General features: G+C 44.1%; 1 protein-coding gene across 1 annotated transcript; it reads right to left on the reverse strand.

The window, feature by feature from the left end:
* Positions 1 to 1,140: 1,140 nt before the first annotated feature.
* LOC117649032 (GILT-like protein 1) lies at positions 1,141 to 14,656 on the reverse strand. The gene is made up of 6 exons (XM_034391399.1): positions 14,481 to 14,656; positions 12,372 to 12,506; positions 5,182 to 5,352; positions 3,303 to 3,438; positions 1,477 to 1,574; positions 1,141 to 1,384 (listed from the first exon to the last, which is right to left on the reverse strand). Exons 1-6 carry the CDS (start codon positions 14,565 to 14,567, stop codon positions 1,241 to 1,243), a joined length of 771 nt encoding a protein of 256 aa, XP_034247290.1. The 5' UTR covers positions 14,568 to 14,656; the 3' UTR covers positions 1,141 to 1,240.
* Between the last annotated feature and the right edge of the window lie 1,545 nt (positions 14,657 to 16,201).

Raw genomic sequence — 16,201 nt, forward strand, 5'->3', positions numbered from 1 at the left:
ACATTCGGTCTTTCCTGTATGATGTACATTTGGGTGCCTCCTCTTAAGCCGAAGCACATCGGGAGGTCGGTCGGGCGGGCGGCCGGGCGTCGAGAGATCGAATTCTCTCCCCTCCCCTCCGCACCCGTACGCACGCACGCGCAGTGCGCAGTGATTTCGTTATCATCTGTTCGGCGAGAGTTCTACATACATGAGCCTGTTTGTCCCATTCGACGACAAGACTATGGAAGTATAATTTCTTATGGCCTGAGTTCATTGGCAACTTTGTTAATCTATATATCCACTTAGAATACGCAGCGCATGCCCTCCTGGAGTTGGGGGGTTCTGTCCCTGTCAAAAGGGCCTCAGCCCAGCCCAGTACAGCCCAGCCCACATCCAGAACCACAATAAAAGTAGAAAATGTTTCTCACCCATTTATGGAGGTAAAGTCAGTCTTGTTGTCTCATTTCTAAGTAAGTGCTCTCCTAACTCAACTAACTGTCAACTGTCTTTTCACTCTGCTTCTTTAGACTTTCTTCATACGGATGTTTGAGAAATTGAGAGTGAGGCATGGTGTTGCTCCACATTTACAAACTACTCTATAATTAAGTGCTACAACTACGTGCGTGGCGAGGGTCCTCGCAGCCACTTAGGCTCTGTAGAAGTGCAGGTACCCATCTGAAAGCATTGCAATGTTGTTTTTTTTTGTGTCTGATTCAAGGGGAAATTACTGTGAATTTCGTTGTACAAATCCAATGAAATTCAGTCGAATTTCGATGAAGTGTTATGAATTCTACATGTTTGATGAATCTTGGTGTTCAAATTTGGCTGGAGTTATTTCCTTTTGATCTGATTGTTTTATCAAAATCCACATGTCCAAACTGACACTTTTTCTCTATTCATGACAGTTTGTGAGTGAGGCTGTAGCTTGTCAAGTTCTTGGTTTGGCAAACTTAAAGCACCCCCTTTTGTAGCACTTCTTGCAAATATTTGCCATAACGTTTTGTTGTGATTTCTTACGTGGTAAAACTGAAACACGTTTAATGCGAACTTTCGCTTTGATTTTTATTGCAGTTCTTAAAGTGTGCATGATTGCAATAAAAATAAAGCTTATTTTTGGAGGAAAATCCAGACAGTGGGTATTGTACCGTAGAGTTTGGGTGAGAGTGAATGTTTGACTTCTTTTATTGCGTCATGTACGTTAATGTATGCCATTCTTCTTTTCCTAAATTGCTTCAGGCTTGGCGATGGGCTCTGGCGATCACAGGGCTAACAGCAGGATTCTTAGCTGCATTTCACGTCCGCAGAATTGGAAGACCGTCATCACCTGATGAAGGCGGTCAAAATAATGCTTGAAAGCGACACCAGCATTGCACTTCTGAGGGATGTTGAGGAAGAGGAAGAACTGCCGACAAATAAGAAACATGAAACAGGGACGGCCCGGCGGCGTTGTAGCTTGAAAGTACGAATAAGATGAAATAAATGATGGTAAGTTACCTTTTGCATGCGGCTGGACTGTTCTCGGAGCCTAGCTTGTCGCAGACCACGGAGAGCAGGTTTTTCTCCCCCAAGTCCTGGTCCTTCTTGTTGTATTCCTGTTGGAAACGGCATCCTTTTAGTGTCAACAGCTTCTGTCAAACTTAGGCCTTAGCGACCTGCCACATGATACAGTAGGGGTAGGTTGGGGAAGAAAAGTACAAAACGCGTACTTTGCACTGTACAGAAGTCCCAAATGAGGATTCAACTATTCTGCTCTCGTGAACTTGTATTCCAATGCTTTCCTAATGAAATGGATCACTGTGCATTGATTATAGTTCCCCACATTACGTACAACATGCTGAAATGTATGTGATTTCGGAACTCCTCGAAAAGGGTAAGAAAAGTACACCACCGGGAAAGAAAAGTACAACGTAAAGAATTGCGATTTCGAAGCAGGAGACCACCAATCTTGGCTCAATACAGGTTTACCCTTAAAGTAGAGAGCTTTCACTTGCCATAAGTTCAAGTTTCGTCAAAATCGGTCAATGGGTTCTGATTCTACATGGACTCATCACAGAAGGTCCAAGAAGCCTTTTCTCAGAGATAAGTGGCTATTTTTGTACTTTTCTTCCCCTTTTCACGCAAATGCCCAATAACTTGTTTATTTCGAGTCTCTATAACTTGTGTTGACTTTTTTTGCTCGTCTCGCCTAATCAAATTTATTTCCGTGATCAATTCAATTTTCATCCCGCTTTTAGTTTCTTAGAGGGTGTTCTTTTCTTCCCCAATGCCTGTACTTTTCTTCCCCAGCCGACTGTACTTTTCTTCCCCATTTCATTTTTACACTTATAAAAAATTGGGTTGAAACCTAAAAGCATCGAACGGCACTGTTTTTCAAAGATGATGGTCTAAGCTATAAGGTGGTACCTTACATTGGACTGTCGGCTGATTCTGCAGGAAGCTGTACTTCAAAGTACAAACATTTTTAAAAAAAGATTTTCATAGTTATTTTTAATGTGTTGTTCAAACGTGCAGTTTGTTTCTAAATATTATATGTAGAACTGGGCTAAATTTATTTTTTGTCAGCGGGATGACCAATCTTTCTAAAACCACTAACGTGATGGTTGAGTGTAGTTTCAGTTCGGAGATATAACGGGTGTACTTTTCTTACCCGAGCTTCGAGTGTACTTCTCTTACCCAACCTACCCCTACTTGTCAATCTGACACAAATTACTCAGTCAAATTCTAGTCACTGATGCTGAGCGTGACTAAGTTTTATCAATTTTAGCTCTCTGACGTCAGTATGACCTTTTTCTGATCTCTAGCAGGGGGCGGCAACGGCCTAAGAGGCGCGTGAAGCCATGCGCGAGTAAGGTGCAGGGGTTACTTATTTTGCTTCGATTGTAAGATCTAGACCGTTGATCGCAAAACGCTTTGCACAGATCGAAAGAGCACAAAATTTGGGGTGCATTAGGCCTAGTAGACTGCCCAATACTTCCAATTCAACCGAACACAAGGGCAAATCATTTACATCAACATGGCGCATTCGAGTTTCTTCCTAAATTTTATGATTTTTGTGTTTTTCGGTGTTTTTACTGCTCCTTTATATTAGGTAAGGGAGGAGTTTCGAGTAGGGCAATTAGCCTAATGCACCCTAAATTTCAAGCCCTTTCTATCAGTGCAAAGTGTTTTGAAAAACACAGTCTAGTTTTCATAATCTCGAACAAGTGCGCAACCTCTGCACTGACGGCGCGAGCATCGCTTCACGCTCTCCCTAGGCCGTTGCCACCCCCTGTCTCTAGGCGGTCATCCGAGAGAAAAAGGGAAAAGAAACAATAACTTACCCCGTTGAAGACGATGGTTGGGGTATAGGTTAGGAATAGGAGTCTTGTAGCCCAACTGGGCCAGTAGTTTCTGGCCCTCCGTGCCGTCGGTGCAGCCATTGATGTCGTTCGGGTCAAGGCCCGCCTCGGTAATGCACTGCACATTGCACAATGGGTTTTACGAAGATGTTTTTGACTTGAACCATGGGTCACTGAAGTGTTCGAAAACACCACAGTATCGGCGCCGCAGTTGTAAGTGTGCAATTGCAGGAATGCATTTGTTGTGTGTAAGTACTAAGTTAGCAATTTGTTAGACCAATGTGTACAAGTATAAGTAACCATAAATGAGCCACAATAAGCAGGAATAAAATTTGGTTTACGTATTTCTCTGGAGTAAGGACCATTTTTGGGTGATAGTACCGTCTTAATAGGTAGTTAACAGACCCTTTATTACTCAAATTTGGGTGAGAAAACCTTCCTCACGAGTAATCCTCATCCAAAGTGGGGTCACAAAGGAGACCTCACCCAATGTTGGGTCATAAAGGAGACCTCACCCAAACTTCATTAATGATCAAAGTTAAGAGTGCTCGCACTGCTTGTATTTTAATTCTTGGCATTTAACTAACACTGATTTCATAACGTAACATATGACAATGCTCGTTAAGGGGAAGGGTAAGGATTTTTGCAAGTTCCCTTTTGAGGTAAGTTAAGGATCCCTGGTTCTTGGCTGCAGAGCAAAAAGAGGTCACAAACTGGAAAAAATGTTCTTTGTTTCAAGGAGGTTCCAACTGCAGTGAGCAGCACTGTTAAGTGCAGTACACTACAAACCTAATAATGCGTTATCAGTACACATTTGTGAATGCTTGCTTGCAAGAACATCCAAATCACATGTTACACACTTAGGAGTGCATGCGCCCAGAACCGTATACCTGCCAAGACAGCTCTTTAAAGTCCGTTCATGGCTAACTAGACTGAAATTCTAAGGACGAGGCATCTCACCAATTTTCAGCGATGCATGAAGTATTGCCGTAAAATGGTCGTACATAAACCGGAAAACAGCGATACTAGAATCTATTACCGAAAACAGGGTCGGACATCAGCGCGACTGGCCCATGCTTTCCTCGTCCTGGGCGAAATACCACCCACTGACGGAGATGCGATGAAATCGTCCTTTTACGGCCACACATTTTAGTACCACCCTTTTTCACTGCAAGAAAAATTGAGAATAGTACAACAAAAACTGTACAACAAAAGTACGACAGGGATTGTAGACAGTACAACGTGAATTGCACAAACCAAAACGAGGCCTGGACTGACCAGCACTCGTCATGCCGGTTCCATTGTACTTTGTACACAATTGTTGCACTCTGAAAGTACAATAAATTTACAGATAAAAAATTTGCCAGGGATTTGTGTACTTTTGTTGTGGGTTTTTCTTGCAGTGTTCGGCACGGCAGTTATGTCTCACCCCTCGCAGGTTGAGACGTATCACCATATGATTTTCAGTGTAGGGTCAAGGCGGGGAAGAACCGAACACCTGAGGGGTGGGGGCGAACAGGGCACGGGCACCCTACTTTTTGACTGGATTTCCTAATTTTGAGACTGACTAGCACGGTTACGCATTAGTGTAGGATTCCAATAACCGGTAGAGAGTACTTCCGCGTATCAGAAAGTGACAGTTCAGTCTAAACGAGGGGTGTGTGATTTGTGGTGTTCGATTCTTCCCCGTCCTGACCCTATGCTCTTTCATGTGACCTTCACTGGTGAAACAAAGGCATTAGAGCTATGTCCCTTAGAGGACGCAAAATACCGTATGCCCTAAAGGGCGAAGTTTCTATGCAATTGTGTTACCAGCGTTGGAGGCAGTGCTGCTTGTAATGAAGACGAAGAGATCGCCTACCGTATTGTCTGGCCTCGAAGGGTCGGTCTGGGTCTCAACGCAGTAGACGAACTTGACCTGCTTCATGTTGTCCGTTAGCCGGGCCAGCCCGCACGCTTGCAGCTCGTTGCCCCGACATTCGTTTGGCCCATGTTCACACTCGAACGTGTAACCGGTGGCCGAAGGGGTGGTCTTGAATTCCAGAGGGCAGCATGCGGAAAGAGCAAACAAAAGTTTACAGTTACTGCGGGCACACGGTAAATTCAACTCCTGAGGTTCCCAGGATTAGCGGTTCATTCCCAGCGGGTAGTTCCGTGCAGGCTGAAACCATTAATCAGATTCAACTTGGAGGCCGAAGCAAAGAAATGACTTATCCGTAAATTAACGTTTTACTTTATTATTCGCCTCAGAAAGGTTTACATTTCTACATCAAATTATTTGACTATAATCCTTGCAGTTGGTGAGATATCACTCGTGTAGGCGAGGCGGCTGCTCGTCTTTGAACTATCACAACCGGTACTGTGGCCTGTCACTGTGATTTAGTGCAAACGCACCGAACGAGAGCCATTGCGTAGGATCCTACTTCGCAGATATTATTGTTGAAGGTAGTGTACATAGAATTTATGAATAAGGATTGGATAATCATTATCTTTTCTGGACGTTTCACAAAGCAGTGTAATATATTTTTGCAACATGTTTAAATTCTAATGTGAGATGCGGTCCTCCAAGGACAGGCCCTGTGCTTCAGTCGATGAGATAGGCAACCCATCGTGCTCGCCGGTTGCAGCCTGCACCGAGGCTATGCCGGAGACTCGGAGATAACATTAAAAATAAAAAACCGGTAGATGATACTCGACGTCAGTTAAACTTAAAAAGACGACAGTTTCAGGAGTTGAGTTTTTTGCGAAATCTGGATGATTTTAACGCAATATAGGCGTAAATGGTCGGGTCACACGTTCTGAGAGTGCATAAGCCCTCGGATTTGTCTTTACTGAAAAAAAAAATACGATTTCAAGAAATCCTAGGAGTCACGAAGTCAATTTGATTATTGTGTAAGAGTGTAGAGAAAGAAAAGAAGTGGTGTTGTGAAGTTGTGGCTCAGGGGACTACCAATGGCAGTGGTACCAATGTGGTCGATGTGCCACCCGTCGAAATTTAAACTTGACAAAAAAGAAATCAAAATGCTGGTAAATTCAAAAAATTCCAATGCTAATGTATTCCGCAGTGTTCTGACAATGGAACATCTTTAAAGTCCATCATTATTAAAATGTTCTTGGCAGAAAGAAGGCAGTAAATTAATTTTCACGGGTTGGCAACTAGTTTCTCGGCGTCTGTGCCCTTGCGAAAATCGCGAAGCTGAAAGCACCAGCAGTCGCGCATTAAAACTGCCCATCCATTGTTGCTGACGTTGAATTGTTTGGCTTGTTTCAAAAGGCTATGGTTCTCTAGTCATGTTTTCTTCAATTCTGTGTAATAGTTCTCCCTTACTACGTATCCACACCACGACGGTTGGTTTGAGCAACTTCATAAACTCGGGAGGGATGGTTTCGAAATGCGGGTGAGTCTTGTTCGAGGAACATGAGCACTGCAAGTCGCGAGGTGGAGCGAAGTGGTCCTAGTGCTAACTGAATCACAACAACAACAAAATTGTTTTATTGACAGGAAAAAAAGGAATATTTGAGAAACTGTGTGTCAAAAAAAAAGAACTTTTGTTTTGCTAATTTTCTGTGAATATTTTTTTAGAAAGTCATCACACAAAAATTGAAAATTTGTTTTATATGAATTTTCATAAGCAGGAAACAAAGAAAAAACAAGAAAGAGAGCAAAATTAATACAGATTTCAAATGCTACAGTTGGTTAAACTGTTAACAGGTTGCAAACCTACTGCGCATGTCCAAAAACACTCCAATCAAGAAGTATTATTGGATAGTTCTACCCGAAAAACTGCGTTCGAACCGACACCAATTCTATTGTTGCATCTTGTCTACCTGCAGTCAAAGAAATTTTTCATTTCGAACGTGCTGATTTCAGCTTTTGGAGTAAGCTGTACAGACCCAAAAAGAAGCTCGGCTATTGGTCCGGCTCGGCTCGGCTCCCCCCACTCCCTTTTTTTTCCTTTGACGAGTCGAGTTTTGCCATGGAAACGGCGATTTTGACAGCAAATTTCTCAAAATTGGCCACCAACTTTTTAACCAGATTTCAGCATGAGAATCAGCGTTCAAAGTTCTACAAGTCTGCAAAGTCTCATTAAAATCGTATAGAAAATTTCCGAAATGCATAAAGGGCCACACAAATTGAATCTCGGGCCGGCTGAATCCTGGGTATACTATAAGGCTACTTCGTGCCTAAAAATCTCATTCAACGAACGTTAATGAAAGCAGATGATACTCGTTTGGTTTTCTTCTAGGTAGTAGCTCGGGATTTTTTATAATTGTGTATGAAATAAAATAGATAGCCCAATAAAATATGTACATAGACCTAAGCGAGCTAGACAGTGTTGGTGCGAGCCGATCTGTGGCTTGCACTGCCGCGCCGTGCCCGGCCGTGCCCCGAGCGCGCCGAGCCGTGCCAAAAGGCATTGTTGCTGCTCTGTGCGCTGTACCCGGGGAGGGACTGTGCGAGAGGGGGGAGGGCATTGTTGGCCGGTGCCGCTCGCGCTGTACCCGGAGGAGGAGTTGTCGATGCGTCGCGCAGGCTGTGCCTCACTCATTCACTCACCAGCCCGCCCCGGCAGCCAGCCCCCATTATTATTAGGATACAGCCTTGGTTTCTGGACTCTGGAGTAAAAGCTAGCTGACACCTTTAAGTGTTTTGTATTATTCTAGGTACGTTTTAAAGTAGTAAAGGTATCATCTGCTAAAAAGCTGTATCTTGACTGGTACAGTAAACGATGTTGAGCTTTCAAGTAAATCCTGCAGACAAGTCAACGGCGAAAACTGTACACTATTCTCATAGTGATCGGCAGCCAGGCAGCTTCACAGCAACACCCGCGCGCCGCGCGCCTATTCTTGAGGGCTTGGTGAGGTGTGGGTGAGTTGGTCTACAAACCGAAGAGCGAAGATGTACTCAGTGCACACTGATAGGTTTATGAACTCTTATTGTCCGTTGCTATATTTGTGTAGATGAGAGCTATAACCAATTTATGGACATGCGGGCAAACGTTGACCGTATAAGCCACTGACACGGTGACAGTTATCGTCATCTCAGTTTGATATTGGGTCCTGCGCTTCAAGTGCGCGCCCGTTTGAGAGGCAGCCAGTCCAAGTGCCCAGAGCCGCTATTTGGGCAGTGACAGCACAGCGTTTGATTGAGCGCGTCTACTGGCAGAGCTAATCATGTGCAGAAAAAAGCTGCTTAGGCCGTCTGTCCGTAAGTGGTATGCGAAGCGGCCTTTTTCTTTTTATAATTTTGAATCGAATGTTGCAAAATATCTTTGAATCGAATGTGGGCACATTCGATTCGAATGCGAATCCAATTGGACACAATTGTGTCTTAAGGGGTTAATAAAATGAGCCTTTTTCGCCGTTTTGGTCCAAAAACATTCAATTCAGAAATTTTCCATTTCGTTTTGTTTTTGAATCGAATCAAATGTGCCCTGATTCGAATCATTCGCACTCCACTGGTCCAGAGGGTACCCTTTTAACGAATGGAAACAGAAGACAAAGAGAAGATATATTGCAATATGTTGACCGACCTTGCGCCCGTCACTTCCTTGTTTCTTGCCATTCTGCCCTCACATTTTTAATGAGATTTGTTCGGGAATCCGGAATCGTTTGCAGACCAAACTAACGAGTGGACCCTCCAAGCCTACCGTCTGCCGCCGATAACGCTCACTCCTTCATGTCAGGATGACACACCAATCATCCAAACTCTAAAGTTCCGCGTTGTGTTTCGCAAGCTTTCTCTGCCACACCAGGTGGCTCAAGTCAATTCAACAAGCGCCGCGCCTGCAGAGTGATTCCGACAACGCTTTCTTTGAAGTGCCCACTCTGAAAACCTTACGAAGAAAGTTTCCTATGCTCTTTTAAGCATGTTACGAGTATTAACTTTCATTTCGTAATTTCCAAATAATCAGTTTCTTTTGATCACGGAAAAAAAATATTTCGCTACTTCAGCGAAACTGCGTTTGCTAGACTCAAGTTTGCTGAAGTGGCGAAAATAAACGCTGACACGAGGATAAATAACGCTAGTTTAGCGAACCCCAGTTAGCTGATGTGGCAATCACATTTTGCCTACCAATGAGCGAATTTATTTGCTAAACGAACAAACAGCATGTCGAAAGTGGGCGCAGGACACAAGTGCGAACCTCTGGCTGATGCGAGGAGAATGTCATGGTAGGCTGGAGGTAAAGCGTGCGTCTGGTATTGAAAAGATCACGGGTTCAAATCCAACCGAGGTTGGATATTTGCGAAGCTGAGCGTCACCAGGTATCATACGGTGCACATCCGTTGGGCTGGACCAACGTCAAACAGCAAGTATGTTGACGCTGGATCAGCCAGCGATACGCGTTTTGCTAGATTAGGGGCAAAGATTGTTCGCTATTTCAGCGAAACCAAAGTCGCTAACACATTTCCTAGCCAATATTCCGTGTCTGCCCCAGCGTTCATGAATCGCAATCCCAGCAATATTTGTTTGCTATTCCAGCGAATATTTGTTTGGCGAACAAAAGTTCGCTGTTTCAGCGAATTTGCCCCTTGTCTCAAATCTAGAAGGCCAAAATTCGCTGAGTCAGCGATTTTCTCGCTAAATCAACGAATTTCTTTTTTTCCGTGATTAATCGGAGTTTTTCGATTACTCTACAAATCGAAAAGCCTTCATGCTCTACCTGGAGTATGCCTGCAAGCACGCTCCAGCTAGCGAATGCCTGCTAGGCATACATTAACTAAAGCATTCATGCCATGTACAGTGTACACGCTTCCTGATGCACAAAATTCCCTATCCCTTATGCACTAGATGCATGCTCCATAGGTGCAGTATGTAGTGTGCACTTTTCGATTAGTAGAGTAATCGTGTGCGTTTTTGATTACTGATTACTGGACTGCCAATCGACACCAACCACGATTGTTTTTCTTCATCAACCGATTACGATTTAAAAAAGAAATCCTCAAACACAATTTTAAATACTATCATTGAAATAGGCGCCCATAACAGTGTTTTGAACATGAATAAGCTTGAAGTAAATACTTGATAGTTTACGAACTGTTTCTTCGTATTACAAACTGAATAATTTGTACCGTGCTCAAAATACTTCGTTAGTTTTTAAGTGTGACCCTCTCGCACGTGTGGAAGTGGGTGCGAAAGAACCAGAGCCACAAAACGCTGGAGCGTTTGGCCCGTCCGTGTAGGACCTTTCGCAAAGAGCAAAACATTTCGGTATTGTGGACGAAAAATGTGCGAAAAATGGCCCTCGGAAAAGTATGGACCTTCCGTGCTAGTTCTCTGCAGTGCAGAGCGCATAAGCACCTCGCGTACACTGGCACGGAAAACATGAACGAAACCTGCTTAGTCGGCAAGATACGGATGGGTCCACTCAAGTAATTGAGCAGACAAGTTCCGCACTTCATTAGTGCTTTTTGCAACCAGTGCCTTCACTAGGCCAGGACTCTGCCCCGGCGTATCAGACTGATTCGGATCGCGCGGTTCCTCTTTCTCGCTTTCCTGAGACATCCCGTAGGACAGGTCGAAGAGAGACTGATGCATCAGCCTGCATGCACACTGCAAAGCCGGTGGTAAGATTCCCTGCCACAAAATTGGCCAGCCGTTTTGCTTGCCAAAATTTGGCAAGCTGGGCCCTCAAATACTCACTAGCTTGCCAAAATTTGGCGCGTTGGCCGTTTCGCTTGCCAAATATTAGCAAGCTGAGGCGCATCTCAGGGCCAAGGTTGCCAATATTCGGCAAGCAAAACGGCTTGCCAATTTTGTGGCAAGCGAACTTACCAGCGGCTTTGCAGTGCAGGTGGCATCTCAACCCACATACTCTCAGCACGTCACTGACTTTTTACTCATTAATTACCTATTCGTATGAGCAACAACAAAACTTCGTATTTTCTTGGTAATTTTGACTAATTTCCTTTGTACTATAAAATTGTGTATAAAACCAAATTGTCAGTACATTATTTAATATTTCCTAAGAAGTTCTTAAAAAAGGAAAAGTACGTATTATGGCTGCACAAGTTACGAGCACAACTTCTGAAAAAATGAGCAAAAAGTCAATAAAGTGCTGAGAGTGCAGCCAATCTGGCGGGGGATGTTAATCGGAGGCGATACCGCACGCTTAGCACATGGGCATCCGGTCGCTTATCGGCAGACCATGTCCGAGAGTCGTTTTCGTCGCTTTGTCTCCCTCGCACTTGTGAGGCGTCCCCGATAGTTCATACTAAATGTGTTTGTACAAATTTTGTACGAGACATCACAGTTTTTTGTGCACACGAACTTTCCGTACAATTTGGTACAAAATTTTGTACAATTTTATACAAAAATGACGACAAATGTGCAGTTTTTCGTGCGAAAATTGTACGAAAATTTCGAGTGCACAAAAAAACGGTGATGTGTCGTACAAAATTGTACATAACATTTAGTGTGTAGCGAGAGAGACAGAGCGACGATAACGGACTCTCGGAATCAGACTCCTGTGGCCGGCAACAGTTTAGCCGATGAGGAGTGGAGTGTTTCGCACTTAAAACCCATACGTGGTCTGCTCCGCACGTGTGGTGCGGACAATGAGACTGCACCTGCAAACGCGGAGTCGGTATCAGAACGACGAAGCGTAGTCAATGCCGTCTCCGCATCACCACTGCACTGCGAGAAAAAACTACAGGGAATCCTGTTAATTTTTTCACAGGGTCGCTCTGTACCCGAAACCACAGTGATCTCTGTCTTTTAAAAGACGGAGATCGGCTGTTGTTTTTTGTGTTCATCTCTCTGTTGTCCGAGCGGCCAATTCCACATCGGGACGGCATCGTCAAAGCCTCACAGGGAACCGTTGGGTCCCCGAGGACGTCGACAGGCACCTCACAGGGTCCCCGATGACGATGCGAGCATTTCAGACCTGGGTCCCGACCATGCGTTGAAAAGGTCTCATCAAGATCTACTCGAATCAAGAATAAAAGAAATTTCTTGGTCAACCCCCTTTTTTTAAGATCCTGATTGGTCAACTGTAAAGTCGTTTCGAGGAGCTTTAATTTTACTAATCAAAATAAAGATAAGCTTACCCTCGCTCGGCCGTACGGCACGAAGTCCACCACCATTCGTTCCGATCCTACTGCTTCATAGGTCGGCTTCAGCTGATCCTTAACGAAGCGGATGGAGTCTTTGCACAGCGCCTCATAGAACACTTGCAACGTCACCTGGTACCGACAGAGAGACATTTACACTCTTTAAAAATTAAGCCAAATTAAGCCAAGACAGTCTAAAGCAGTAATCACGCCAAAAGCGGTGCCTGGGATCCCCAGGCCTACCGTTGAAAAGGGGGTGCATTTTCCGGGTGCCGCCTGGGATCCGAGGTACTGATTCGACCTCGTGACGGGGCCTTGTGCGCTGCGCGCGCCTGGTGAAATACTACTACAACTGGGCGATTCCATGCCAAACCAACGAACTCTTGGAATTTCATCTCTTCGATTTTAGTTCACTAAAATAGAATGGTACTTTGCATTTGCTGACATTTCAAGCGACAGGTCAAAAGTTGCGCTTTCTGGAACGCTTTCCTTACAATAAAAGACTCCGTCCCAGATTTTTGCTATGTTGTTACTACAACCTTGAGGTAGATTTTCATGAACGAAAATGGATTGTAGAAGGTGGGGCAAGGTCTGGTATTTTGATTTTTAGTTAAAACTGGTAGAAATTCCTCAGCCTTCAGACTAAAGTGACTGAGATGGGGTCTATGACCCACACTCTTAAAACCTTACGAAGTATTTTGAGCATACATATAACAAACTAAAATACTTTGTTATGCGAAGAAATAGTTCGTAAATTACGAAGTATTTTCTTTGTAAGCTTACGTATGCTCAAAATACTTTGTTATACAAACTACTTTTCTTTGTAAGGCCCAAAATAGTTTGTAAGGTTTTCTGAGTGCAAATTTCATTGGTCTATCTTATGACAACTCATATCATACAAATCAGGCCGCAAATATTCCAATTTCGAAAAATAATTTTTAAAAATTCAAATTTTTTATGTCGGTTTTTTCAAAATTGGCAAAAAAGAAAAAGTGCCACAGTTCGGCCAAATGATAATATTTTTCAGCCAAATTTTTTCGGGGTGGTTTTAGGCACAGATCAATAATTAAAGACTGTTTCGAGCAATTTCCGAGAGGGTAGGGGTCAAACCTCGTTCAGGTTGACATGGATCCGCCCAATACGGTTCGGTCGGACAAAGGGCCACCGTTCAACAACCTGTATTTCGCTAACTTTGCCTCTCTGTGCCAATTCCAGCACACCATCAGCAGCCCACACGCCCCCTGGAGCAACGGGAAAGCGCGCTTCCGCGGAAGCAGGGGTAAAGAAGGCGAAGCAGACCCTGGTCAAGGAACCACTCATCCAACTCGGACTGCTGGCATTGAGGAACGCACCCCTGGCAGAAGGACCATCACCAGCCCAACTTCTGAAGGGCAGACGCCTTCGCACCCCATTGCCCCAGCTTGAGGAGGAGCTGGAACCAGACTGGCCAGAGCTGGAAGCCATCAAGGAGAGCAGGAGGGAGCGTAGCGTGAACTGGAGGCCAACTTCAACGAACGTCACTGAGCCAAGAATCTGAAACCCCTCGAGCAAGGTGACAGAGTTTGAGTCGTTGACTAGCAGTATTACATCCAATGTTTCAGGACAAGCAGAGACGTTTGCAACTTACATAGGTAATCTCAAAATAATTTGTAAGGTTTGGCGAGTATGGGGAAAGGTACTCATCATTATTAAATATAGATGCTTTTCGTGAGACCGGCCCTTATAAACAGAGATCCTTAACTTAACTTAACGTTTAACTAACACTGCTTTCATAACGTAACATAAGACAATGTTCGCTAAAGGTTAAGGGTACGGACTTTTGGAAGTACTTCCAAAAGTATCTCTTCACAAATTCAAAACACAAAAAAATAACTTACCCTTTTTGAAAAGATGTCTGAAGTTAAGGTTAATAACTTTAACTCTTACGATAACGTTATGATGCCTTTATGAGGTAAGTTAAGGATCCCTGCTTATAAAACGGGGAAGGCTCCGAAATGGGTCCGATCGGACGATCCGAAATTTTCCGGATGTCCTGGGCCAGCCGGACAGCTTTGGATGTGTCCTCGGCCAGTTTCGGATGATTTCGGTTTGGTAAGGGGGACTAACCTTTCCGCTGGCCGACAGGTGGGCAGCCTGACCCACAGCCACCCCGACCAACACCACCGCAGCCAGCAACCACGCCACTTTAGCCATCTTTCGTTGAATGAGTCAAGAGCAGACGCCCCGTGCTGTGCGGTGCCGAGAATCCACGCGCTTGTGAGGGCTTTCCGACCAACGAACCGACCTAAAGTGTGAGATGACGTTGAAGTTCCTCCTGACGTCAGATGAGTTCCAAGAAGGCGAAATTCTCAGTCGTATCAGCGCGATACGGCCATATCTGTAAAAGAGGCACTTGTGATTCCGCTGGGTGATTCCGTGATTGTGCACTCCCAATTTTCTGCAAGAAATGCTGTGCCGAGATTGTACTTAAATTATGTGTAAATTTGTACACAGCTTGCAACTGCACAAACGCGCCAATACTTGTGAACAGAAAGACAATGCCTAGAGTAACAAATTTAAGAATAGAACTTCTGTTCCTGAGCCAATTTTGGTCTCTGGGATGCCATTGTTACTCCTGCCACGACCCTTGCCGTCTCCCGATTTCGAAAAGGCTCTACCTAGTCCCGTTTTATGGGTTTTATGTAACTTTTAAAACTTTTAGAACTACACCGGCAAGGGGAAAAAACCGTTGCCAGATTAGGAGTTTTGGGCGGATTATGGAAAGCCTGTGTTAGGGGTAGGTTGGGTAAGAAAAGTACACTCGAGGCTCGGGTAAGAAGAGAACACCCGTTATATCTCCGAACTGAAACTATACTGAACCGTAACGTTAGTGGTTTTAGAAAGATTGGTCATCCCGCTGACAAAAAATAAATTTAGCCCAGTTCTACATATAATATTTCGAATCAAACTGCACGTTTGAAAAAAAACATTAAAAATAACCATGAAAATCTCTTTTTAGGGGTTCCGACGAAGGAGGACCCCTATTGTTTTTGACGGCTCAGATTCTTTACCTTCCGCCGACGCAAATCGAAAAATGGTTCCCGCCAAATAACTCGTTATCATAATCAAATAAAAATTCCTGAAAATTTCGAAAATTTATCGTGAGAATTTAACGTAAACGACTAAAACATAAATTTGCAACAATCAAGCACCCTTATCCGTTCACATTTTCCAGAAACGTTTCAAAGAGAAAATGTGCCACTCCTCATAACTGAACCTCCTGCCTCATCAAAGTGACAAGAAATCATCTGTGTTCTAAAAACATGAAAAAAAAGTCTCCATGGCAACGACACGGTGCCATCGTACCAACTGTCAAAATTTAAAGTCGCTGATAAAAAAAAATCAAAACGCCGTGAAATTCGAAAATGCCAATGCTAGCGCATTGCACGGTGTCCCGACATTGGAACATCTTTGAAGCCTGTCAGTAAAAAGTTCGTGGCAGAAAAGACGCAATAAATTAATTTTCGGGGGTTGGCAACAATTTTCTCGGCGTTTGCGCCCTTTCGAAAATCGCGAGGCTGAAAAAACGAGTAGTCGCGCATTGAAACTGCCCCTCCATTGTTGCTGAGGTTGGATTGTTTGGCTTGCTTTTAAAGGTTGTGGTTCTCTTGTGATGTTTTCCTCAATTCTGTAACCAGCACGACGGTTGGTTTGACAAACTTTATAAACTCGGCAGGGGTGGTTTCGGAACGCGGATGACTTTCGTTTGACGAACATGAGCACTGTAAATCGCGAGATCGCGAGATGGACTGAGATGGTCATTGTGTTAACTGAACCAGGTTTAAGGA

The sequence above is a fragment of the Thrips palmi genome, unplaced genomic scaffold (assembly GCF_012932325.1).
Source record: "Thrips palmi isolate BJ-2018 unplaced genomic scaffold, TpBJ-2018v1 HiC_scaffold_4, whole genome shotgun sequence".
Classification (NCBI taxonomy): domain Eukaryota; kingdom Metazoa; phylum Arthropoda; class Insecta; order Thysanoptera; family Thripidae; genus Thrips; species Thrips palmi.

Coding starts and splice junctions, on each gene's coding strand:
- LOC117649032 (XM_034391399.1), bottom strand. CDS start 14,567: ATGGCTAAAGTGGCGTGGTTGCTGGCTGCGGTGGTGTTGGTCGGGGTG. Junction 12,507..14,480: donor ACCTGTCGGCCAGCGGAAAG/GTTAGTCCCCCT, acceptor TGTCGGTACCAG/GTGACGTTGCAAGTGTTCTA. Junction 5,353..12,371: donor TGCCGTACGGCCGAGCGAGG/GTAAGCTTATCT, acceptor CTGGAATTCAAG/ACCACCCCTTCGGCCACCGG.